Source organism: Xiphophorus couchianus, chromosome 5 (assembly GCF_001444195.1).
Source record: "Xiphophorus couchianus chromosome 5, X_couchianus-1.0, whole genome shotgun sequence".
Classification (NCBI taxonomy): domain Eukaryota; kingdom Metazoa; phylum Chordata; class Actinopteri; order Cyprinodontiformes; family Poeciliidae; genus Xiphophorus; species Xiphophorus couchianus.
Window position 1 is genome coordinate 28,120,361 of NC_040232.1, and position 11,345 is coordinate 28,131,705.

The window sequence follows — 11,345 nt, forward strand, 5'->3', positions numbered from 1 at the left end:
ATCACTCAAGTGACATCAGGGCCCAACAGTAGACTTAAGTGTCAATAAAGTTAGTTTAACAGTAATAATAAATAAAGTTATCTTTAAAATGAATCACTCAAGTGACATCAAGGCCCAACAGTAGACTTAAGTGTCAATAAAGTTAGTTTAACAGTAATAATAAATAAAGTTATCTTTATAATGAATCACTCAAGTGACATCAAGGCCCAACATTAGACTTAAGTGTCAATAAAATAAATCTGGTTGTGTGTGTTGTTTTTGTCTCATGCAAACTTTGCTTTAATTCTACTTTTTTCTATCTAATCATAAGAAATCATAGTCAGTCAGAGAGATTCATTAAACAGGAAAAGCAGGTTTCCTGGAAAAAGAGGAAGTTTCCAGCCTGCAGATTTATAAAAATAGCTGAGACTATTCCTTAGTTTAAAGCATGAAAGTTTTAAAAAATTAAATCTAAACATTTTGAGTAATTTGATAAGATTCAAAGTAAAATACTTATATTAATATTGGTTTACTTGTAATAATACTTACACTTATATTTGTGAGAACACCTACAAGAAAAACAAGTAACTGTAACTTTAGTAGTAAATAATTAGAATCATGTATTATTCTTGGTTTCTTTTCAGAAAACATCTGTAATAACTCACATTAAGATCATAATAAGAGTAACTAATAAGTTATGGTTATAAAATCATAAATGAATGCTAAATCAGAGAAGCTAAAGAAAATAAATGTGATATAAGTTATGGTTATAAAATTATAAATGAATGCTAAATCAGAGAAGCTAAAGAAAATAAATGTGATATAAATGTGATTTTGACATTGAACTTGAAATGGTGTAAAAGGTTATAAAACTGCAATTAAACATCACTGATATGTTGGAGGTAGATGGTAGGTGAAAGGTGACAGGAAGGGAAAAAGGGGAACTAACAGGAGAGCAGAGATGATCAGCACCTTATATGGAAACAGGAGGTTGAGCAGCCCTGAGACATTGGCACAGACATCATGACATGATGTCTCTTAAGACAGTGACGGATATGAGATCATCTGTCTAAGCAGACAGATGAACCCTATATAAGGTGGGTGCAAAAGAGGAACCGTTCGTTGGATCCTCCGGGCAGCTTCGAGCCAAGATCGAGATGGACAAAGAACTCTGCAGCTGAAGAAGAGTCGGGGCCACGGAGCCGGAGACTGTCCTGCACATGGAGACCAACCCGTCTGGCCCACAATCTGTGGCTTCGAATCGCACTTCTCTCATCGGCTGGGTTCTGACCCCAAAGACAAAGATGAAGACAAAGACAAGGAAGAAGAACTGGTGCCTTTTTTCCTGCCAGCACCAAGTCCTGTGTGACCTCAGCATCCATGCGGAGAAGAAGTTCATCGGACCTACAGAGATCCCTGCCTTCGTCGATCAACTTCCTCCTCCTGCTGCCACACCTTCTTCGTCGTCGTGCCAGGTCTGGGGTTCGAGGCGCCAAACTCCGTCCGTCTCGCTCTAAGGTTCCTTTTTTAGTTCTCAGTGTCAGCAGTAGGGAAAGATAGACTAGATGATTGATTTTACTTATTTGATTATTTCTGCTACTGAATTAAGCTGTACTGACCCTTGCAAAAATGCCTTACTAATAAAATATTTAGCATAAAGAAAATCTAAAGATGTTGTGGACATTCAGTTAATGAGTCACCTTAAAGTTCTTTGATGGTTGTAAAATAGCTGTGATGTTTGATTCTGGAGAGGAAGAGGTGGAAAATGTTTTTAGGTTGCTGGTAGCCCATATTTAAAACAACATCCTTGGGACTCGCCCGAGTCACTAAAACCTACCTGGTTCAATAACAAATGCAAGTTGTAAAATAGAGAACGAGCGACCGTTAACAGGTGTGCTCTGTGAAACTAGTTGGCTGTAGGCTGCTCAGTCTGGCTAATTCACAGGGGGAAGAAGGGTGGGACACCTGGATGTAGGCCGTCAGATAACCAGGCGAATCGTTTCTCGAAACCAGCTTAAACAGAGTTTACTTCAGTTCTGGACAGGGTAAATCCCAGCAGATTTAGGAAACTCAACGTACCCGTTAGACGGAGAGCTGGTAGCACATCTCCCCTCTCAGAAGAGGAAGTACGAGAGTGAGAGAGTAGAGACAGAAAGGAGGGGGGGGGTGTTGCGCAACAACAGCCTCCATTTCCCCCCACATGGGACATTCTGTTTCCAGCTCAGCTCCTTTAAGGCTAAAAATAGCCTATTTTTTCTGTTTTCCATCTGACGTGATCGATGACTCATTCAGGGTCTCACTATTTTCTCCCGCATTCACCCCCCTCCTCACGTCTCGCTGTCCCCTGTGAGTGGATCACCTTTACCGAGAAAACTGGGTCGCCGCCACTGCGGGGATTGCAGTTTTATGGCGTTTATTAAACAATGTATAGCCACAAATGAAAATCAAATTGTTTGCTTTAGCTCTAAGTGAAAATTGTGAGATTATTTTTGGCTGAAAGCTACTGAAATATGCTGTTTTCTTGAACGTACCCTGTGACCTTCAGATCAGATGTTCCTGCACTGTGCACACAAGAGTTTGAACGCATAAGGTCAAAACTTCTGTGGCTAACAGTCCATGTAAAATCCAGAATATCAATGAAAGGTTCATTTATTTCATGGTTTTAGTTCAGAAACCAAAGCTTATAAAATAATTTTTTATGTAACAGATTTCAGAACAACTGTTGTGGAGAGGACTGATGCCTTTACAGAAGTCGTAAAGGTCACTGCTGCAAAAGCTGGCTGTGTCCAAGAAGATTAATGGAAAGTTGAGTGGAAGGTAAAAGTTTGAAAGCAACCTTCATTTTTCAAGCTTAGCTGTTTTTGTTTTTGTTTTTTTGTTCTCACACAGGTGTTTTTCAACAGTTCATGTGTAATAAGTAGCTTTAAGAGTGAGACTTCTTGCTTTTAGTGACAAGGTCATTGTAGAAAAAACTTTATGGATGAAAAGGAAAAAATGTCAGATTTGTTTTTTTTATTTAAATGGCAATAAGATTAAAAACAGTTCTGTGACCAATGTGTTACACTTATGTTTGGTCTTCATTAGGAGCATTGTTTGTTATTTCATACACTCCTGTTTTGCATTATAGTAACAAGTTGATTAATTGGGGCTCTGATGGTGTAATGGTGGAACAGGGAACTCATACAGAGGCTGTCCTCGAGTTTCAGATAAGGACTTATGCTGCATGTTTCACCCCGTTCTTTTTACATCTCTGTCCTGTCTGAACTTTCCAAATAAAAGTCTCTGATGCCACAAAACCAGCACTAGGTTTTGTGATTGAACACACTTCCCTCCACCAATCACTACTCAAAAAAGAAATAACATCAAACTGTCAAAAAATATTTTTAAAAACTATATATTTTTAAAACCATTTAATTAGACAAATAAAATAAAAAACAATACCTTAAGAAGTTCATATGTTAACTTATGTTCAGGAGCAGGGCTTCCCTCCAGCACTGCTCTAAATTACCCAGCAGTCTCTTTGTAACCATTTAACTCAGCCTTCACTGTCAGCCATGTTGTTTCAATCCCAACCCTCCCTCACCCTTCACTGGACATCTCTTCATCTCTCCTCATCCCTTCTTATCCCTCTCATCCTAATATCTACTTTCTATTATCATTTTCATCCAGTCCTCTTTGTTTCATGTCCCATCTGGTTGGTCCTACATCGGCTCAGGAAAAGGTGATTTCCTGAAGACTTCTTCCTCACGCTGAGTCTTTTCCTCCTAAGCCTTTATCAACAAGTTGCCCCAGATGACCCATCTCCAAACCCAGTCCATCCTTCCCCTCAAGCCTTTTGTTTAATAAACATTTCAACTCATATTACTGTGCTGTGGTCTTCTTTGCTAGTGAATTACGTAAAGCATTAAGCTTCATGCATAAGAAGGAAAACACTTTCTTGCGTGAAATAACAGAGGTATTGCAACTTTTAAAAAACAGTAAGGCAAATCCCATTGAAGAGTTTGAGGGAGAGTCACAAGACATGGAGAGTGGGGCGCAGTGTAGTTTTTGAAGGAAATTACTGAAATAAATTTACTTTTCATTGATATTTCAAATTATTTTAGATGCCCTGCCAAAAGAAGACAAGAATAAATGACCCTGTACCCAAAATACCTCAACTTAAATGTCACCCAGCTCTTTAAAATTAGATCTTTTTTTTTTCTGAGTATTTTAGTGAGAGCAAAGTAGCTCAGATTTTGGCAAATATTAACATGTTTTTTTTTTCAGGATGTTGCTAATCTCTGTTTTTCTCTTAGTTAATAATGTACTGCTCTTTTGTATCGGTTCAAAGATTTTTGTTATAAAGCCTGGGTCGGTTAGCTACTGAGGCAATTGGAGTACGTCTGCTTTATTAAACATAACGCCCCAACAATAATTTCTTATTGCTTTCGAAATGTCCCTGTTGAATTCAACTTTTGAAATGCATGTGACCAAACTGGATCTTAAAAATCTCACGCTGACCTTTCAGCTATTCCATTTCACAACAAACTCATGAAAACAACAGATGGCTCTGTTGGTCAGTGGGAGTTCATCTTGAACGTGCTGTGTGAGTACATGTAAAAGTGGGATTGAAATTGCTTAGTGCTCTTCACGTAGCAGATTTGCAGGGCGCTAGACAGCTGATTAAAAGAGCCAAAAGCTGCTAAATATGGCAGAGAGGACTCATAAAACTTTGACATTTGCATCACCCGACCTTTCGTGTATGCGCCTCACACACCACAGCACCAAGGAGATGATTAATGTCAGACCTACGTAAAAGTTTTCAGAAATCTTATGCATCTTCCCAATATGTATGTTTCTTTTCAGTTCTCAATATCGATTGATATTTAACGTTAATAAAACAATGACAACAAAGTGAAGTTAATCAAACGAGGTTTAACAATTTGAATCGGAGTAGCCGTCTACTCTGACTTTGAAGTCATGGAAATAAGTTGACCTTCAATTCATCAACTAATCAAACTAAAATAAATGCTTATGTTGCATTTTGGGGCACGAAAGGCCGTTTTGAATTCACACCACTTGGACTGTAATGAATTTAAGACCAGACTTTGACTCCAGATGCAAATTAGCTTATGCTCTTGGTGACATTTATGTTTGAGTTGTACGTTGTACCTTTCAAATAAAGTTTATTATTGTTAGTTTATTTATTACTATACAACACCCTTCCTTTTTGAGCCTTCCAGTGACGGTCTTCCTTCAGTGCTTATTACTGACCTGCAGCATTACACAAGTGCACTTCAGCTAGAAGTTATGAACTACTGTCTAGTCATTTTCCTTCAGGATTCATGATTCCAGCTATAGGCTATAAAAATATTCACCCTGGGGATCTATAGTATTTTATCCTCTTTATTACTTTTACAAATCGATCTCAATCAATAAAACTTGGCTTTCTTGACCCACACAAAAAAGGAGAAGCCTTCAATGTCAAAGTTAAAACTGATTTCTACAAAATAATGACAACTAAATACAAATTATATTACATAAAGTAAGGCGTTGCATAAATTCAACAGAGGTCCAGCCAGTTGGTGCTAGTATTCCACTTACTGTGAAATAGGAGAAATGGAGATCACCTAAGTGATTGTAGTATAAAGACGTCTGTGTCTTTATACTGGAAGGTTCATTCACTGGTTCATCATTATTCCTGGCCAGACAAAAAAAAAAAACACTCCAAGCAAATCAGAGAAAATGCTACTGAAAATATAAGTCGGAGGATGGAAACAACCTTCTCTAAAGCACTGAACATATCAGACACCAAACACTGCACATCACCACAAACAGTCCATGTGGGGATGGAGTGTCTGAGGAGAAGAGCTGGCAGAGGTTGAACAGTTAAGCAGGAAGAGCGGAGGAAAACTGCTGCGCCTGCATGCAGCCTGATGGAGACCTGTCCACACAGACTGTGTGCTGCGGAAGGCGCATCTACTAAATACTGACTTGAAGGTGATGAATGTTCATGCAATCACTTATTTAATGTTTCATATTTTTATTTAATTGTCATCACTTTTCAAGAACTCATTTTTTAATTTGACATTAAGGGTTTTTTCTGTCAAAAATAAAAATGTTTAATCATAATTGATTTATAAAAGCAATATAAAGGGCAAAAACAGTTCAGGTTCTGACAATTATCCTTTCTTCTTATTAAAAGAAGGTCAGATTTTTTTATTTTTTTTTGATTGTACAAGCAATTAAAGCTTTAAATGAAATAAGAGGAAGTCAGTTTTGCAGCTGGCCTGGTCAAACCCAGCAGGTTATGTGCTTGTGTGGATCAACAGACAGAATAAAATACTGAAAAAAACATTTTAATCACACTAATTACAACTTTAGCACGAGTAATTTTATAAATAAAAATAAAAAAAATCCCGCCAAACAAACCATATGGTTGAAATTGTACAAAACAGTGAGAATTAATGTTATATCCTTTATTTCCTTAAAGAGCTCCCCATTCCCCACAGTCTTCTTACTAATATATTAACCCAATAAAATTTAAAAGTCACTGTCACTGATTTATCCATACATAGAAATAAAGATTGGTTATAAAAACTTTGCCGTTTTAGCGGAGATTAGTTATAAGCTGAATGTTTGAGTGAATGACATCTCTGTCAAAGTTTGGGCTTGAATTTTTTTTTAAGGGATTTTATGGAGAAGCTGCTGGGAGAGGAGCCTCCTGAGCTGAGCCACCTCCTGAGACAAACTGCTGATGTGCGACCTCAGACTCACATCTCCTCCTGCTGAGAGCTTCCTGTTTGACTTCTGAAGAAACGAGGAGTCACCAAGTCCACAGGACGAGTCCCGGACCTGCTGCTGCTGCTCACACCCATAAGGAGGCTGGACCGCGGCCTGACCAGCCCGTCCCACCTGTTGGGCTGTTTTTACCTGGATGTTCGGCTCCACCATGGCTACAGGTGGGCCAGCAGGTCTGCTATCAGGTGATGAAGACATCCTCCCATCGGGTGGACTTTTGAACCGGAGCTTATGTGGGAGGTTCCTCAGACCGTCGGATGAGTCTGCTCTCCCGCTCGCTGCCTCACACACCCGTGGATGCTGTGTTGGTGGAGGCCTGACCCACTCATCCAGTGTGTCATCATAAAACCCAGTGCTGTCTGCCTGTGGGACACATGGACGGATGCTGGAGTCTCTGCTGCCAGTCTGTGGAGACGTTTCTGTCCAGACACCCTGCACAGGCTGGGTGTGGTGGGTGTTGTAGTATGAGAGGCCATTGGTGTTACTGGGGGTCAAACTGGGTGGTGTGGACAATGGCAGGATGGACACATCAGACGGGTCCTTGACCATCCCGAAGTGAAACTTGAGGGCCAACACCTCGGCCTTCAGGCGAGCGTTCTCCTCCAGCAGACCCAGGACCCTGCGCTCTAGCACCATGTCGTTCGCCCGCCTCTTCTCCCTGGACCTCTTGGCCGCCTCGTTGTTTTTCCTTCTCTTGTCCCAGTAGTTTTCGTCTTTCCTCTCACTGGGGGTGAACTCACGCTTGCGACGCACACCGTCGCCGTTACTCTCGTCGAAACCTGCTGCAGCAATCTCCTCTGGACTGGCAAGGCTCTCCTGAAACTCCAGTCCGAAGGAGCGGGGCTCGTATGTCTGCATTTTGAGGTTGGAAACATTTTTCTCAACGTAGGATTCAGAACTAGAACCAGAACCAGAACCTGGTCGTCCATGATCTACAGACTCTGCATGGGGCAGAGGGGGCATCACGTCAAAAACAGGACCCAGAGCTGCCATGTTCAAACTGGACTGCTCGGTTAGGGCTCCACCTAGAGGCGACAAACACAAATGCATGATGTGAGAATTACAGCGAGAGCCAAAGGTGCCACAACCAAGCAAATAAATAAAACTTTAAATAAATAGAAAATATATTGAGTCAATTTATCAAACAGATAATTAAACACTGTATAAATTATTAATTAAAACTTGATTTCAACATGTCTCCCATTCTACAGCTCATAAAAAATACATAACCATGTACTTTAAAAATTACATTTAATACATTTTGGTGAAATAGATATAAATAATTAAGTAAGCAAAAAGTAAAAATCAAATAGTTATTCATAGCATATATTAAATTAATGAGATATGTGCTTCCAGCTGTATTTAAAGGATTTTGTTTATAAATAGTTATTTTTGCCATTTTGGTCCTTGACAACATCATCTATTAGGCAACAAAAACATTAAAAGTTAAATATTAGATAAGAGCATTAGGTAAAAGCATGCCATAAGTAAACCTTAGACTTTATGTGCCAATTCAAATAATAACAAAAAGTTCATAAGCATCCCGATCAGTTAGTGTAAATCAGAGGTGTGACCAAGTCACTGTGTTGCAAGTCTCAAGTAAGTCTCAAGTCTCTGTCCTCAAGTCCGAGTCAAGTCTCAAGTAGACAGGCAAAAGTCGAGTCAAGTCTCAAGTCAGGAACCTTTAATTTCAAGTCATTTCGAGTCGTTTTTATTTTATTTTTTTTTTATAATTTGCAATTATACATAAAATTCAAATAATAGACCATTTGTTCTTTTTAAAATATGTATTTATCTCAAATGATAGAACATGTGTAGCTGAACACAAAGTATAAAAAACATTTTTAAATTGGACCACTTTATTGCCCAGTTCTGTTAAACTTGATATTCAATAAAAAAAGACGAAAATGCTGACATTTCCACAGCACAATACAAAGAACCATAACAGCAGTTTTTTCCTCTTTTCTCTGACCTGTCAAAACAATATATTGTCAATATAATTTCCCAACGTAGATGTCTTCAAACACAACAACCATCCTTAGATGATACTAGACCCGGCTCATCATCATGATGGGACAGAGAGACTCTGTTCCCTGTGTTCAGGTCCAGAATCTGCTTTCTGTTCCGGAGCCCCGCTCACTATCCACCGGCTTCCTGAGCTAACACGGTGCACATTATTTGTGGAGGCATTTGAAGGACCGGATTTATGGTAAATAATCACCAATTTAACCCGGAGTACACATGCTAACACGAAGTTAGCTAAAGTCAGCTATCTTACAGCAAAAGAAAAGCGCCACCTACCGATCTTTGTGAAGCTTCAAATGCCGGACAAAGTTGGACGTCGTGGCATCTCCATCCGATATTCTCTTCTTGCATGTTTTACAAGTTGCAGTTCGTTTTTTAGTCGAAAGTTCATAACCTACGTAGCCAAAAGAAATTACTCGCGGAAGCATATTCGAGCGGTTATTTCGTATTTCGTTCCCTGAGCTCTGCAGCTTTGCCGCGTTTTTTTAAACGTCCAAATCCTGTTAATTTGATTGGTTGTGCTGCAGCTACGTACACATACATACATAAGGAGAGAGGAAAACCATAGTGACGGTCTGCGCATATTGATACGGAATGAGTGAAATTAATTAATGACGCCACTTTATAAATAATGTGTTTTAAATTTTAAGACTGAGTAAAAAATATCAAGTCTTTTCAAGTAAACAGCTTCAAGTCGAGTCAAGTCCCAAGTCAATGGCATGAAAGTCAAAGTCAAGTCCGAGTCTTTGAGCATTTTTTCAAGTCAAGTCTCAAGTCGTGATTTTAACGACTCGAGTCTGACTCGAGTCCAAGTCATGTGACTCGAGTCCCCACCTCTGGTGTAAATTCACAATTAGGTATGGCAATAAAAATCCTGAATTCTCCCCACAACTGAATATGTTGCCTTAAATCAGAAACTTTGTTTCATTTCAGATAAATAAGAAGGAAAACCCCCTCAGTGACACAGAGAGAAGAGAAACTCTGACTTACCTCTTCTCTAAAACTTTATGAGGATGAAAACCCGAAGCCTTGCAAGTCGTGTGGCTGTTTGAGCCCCTCAGAGTCCTGCATCTCTCTGGCATCTCCTCCTCCAACAGCGGCAACTGCTGGTTCGTCTGGGGTCGGATCCTCACCCTGAATAACCTCCTCCCTTTTCCCTCCACTCCTCCTCCGCCTCTACATGACGGGAAGCCAGCTGGACCAAAAGAGAACTGCCACCATCTATGAACTGCATTCATAGAAAGAAAAGACTGCATTATGCTTATGAAATTATGCTGCTATGTGATAACAACTACGCATGAAAATGTGCTAAAAAGGGGAATATGTTATTTTATTGTTTGTTGTTGAAAGTCACTTTATGTGAATCACCATCAGTGCATTTCTCCAACTCACAAACTGACTTAAAACAGTGGGATTTGACTCTAGTTTTCTGTTTTTCTCATGTTATGGTTGTTTTAATAAGCAGAGGTCAAAGACTAAAGCTTTGATTCCTCAAGGCATTTATTTAAATTGGTTGTTGCACGATGGTACTATATTGCCCGTAGGAAATAAATAAGTATAATCAGACCATCTTTAATTTATTTTAGGTTACACTTCAGTAAAAAGTGGCTATCAAGCAGTTACTCAAATAAGAGTAAAAAAGTATTTGGTAAAAACGCTACATAAGTAATGAGTAACTGATGATAATATCTAATTTAAAGACTAAAATTAAAAAAATACAAATGAATGACATAATTGCAAAATAACAACATAAGGCAGAAGAAATATTTGATAAAATTATTATTTTTTTCAACATACACTTAAATGAAAACTTACTGTCTATATTTTAGAAAAGGGTAAGGTACATCCAGCGATAATAATGCACAATTTACTGCATATTTACTTGAAATGGCTCAGCAGACAGAAAATAGCATGTGTTGCACGGATTTGTCACTCAAAATTATTGTAAAATATATAGAATTGCAAATAAAAGGAGAAAAAAAACTTTTTCAAATAAACATGCACAAAACAACAAGACTTTATCTTAAAACATGGAAAACATTAATCTTAATCAAATACTTAATCAAAACATGATCATAATCATCATTCTTTAGGTTTTACTGCAAGGGAGTAAGACTTCCTAAATTTAATTATATGAAATTAAGCTTTTTTACATATGTATATGGAGGTACTTTTATCAGCTGACAATAAAAAGCCAAATTTGTTTTTATTTTCCTAATTCTACCAAGATAATAAAAAAAAGTGCTGTTTCTTTCAGACATGTTTTGAAAATGAGAAACAAAGCTTCAGATACAAAAAGAAAAACATTTGCAGGTCTTCTAGAAAGATTAAAATCACTGCTGCAGGAACCTTTTTGCTTTGCGGAGCTAAGCTATGAGGTACTGAGAGACGGCTCAGTGGTTCTGCACAATACAGTGTAAGTAGTATAACCAGATCCATACAGAGAATCAATCAGCCTGATTCAACGCCTTCTCTTCAACGTAAAGGCGGGCTGTTGTGTAATGCACAAAGAAAGAGCATCTGAGGACAGTGCAGCGCTGGAAGTTCAGCTGAGGCTAGAC

At 38.7% G+C, this 11,345-nt stretch overlaps 1 protein-coding gene across 1 annotated transcript; it reads right to left on the reverse strand.

Annotated features, from left to right (window-relative positions):
* Positions 1-6,172: 6,172 nt before the first annotated feature.
* On the reverse strand, positions 6,173-9,946 carry LOC114143936 (uncharacterized). The gene is made up of 2 exons (XM_028016352.1): positions 9,775-9,946; positions 6,173-7,784 (listed from the first exon to the last, which is right to left on the reverse strand). Exon 2 carries the CDS (start codon positions 7,750-7,752, stop codon positions 6,643-6,645), a length of 1,110 nt encoding a protein of 369 aa, XP_027872153.1. The 5' UTR covers positions 7,753-7,784; positions 9,775-9,946; the 3' UTR covers positions 6,173-6,642.
* Between the last annotated feature and the right edge of the window lie 1,399 nt (positions 9,947-11,345).

Coding starts and splice junctions, on each gene's coding strand:
- LOC114143936 (XM_028016352.1), bottom strand. CDS start 7,752: ATGGCAGCTCTGGGTCCTGTTTTTGACGTGATGCCCCCTCTGCCCCAT.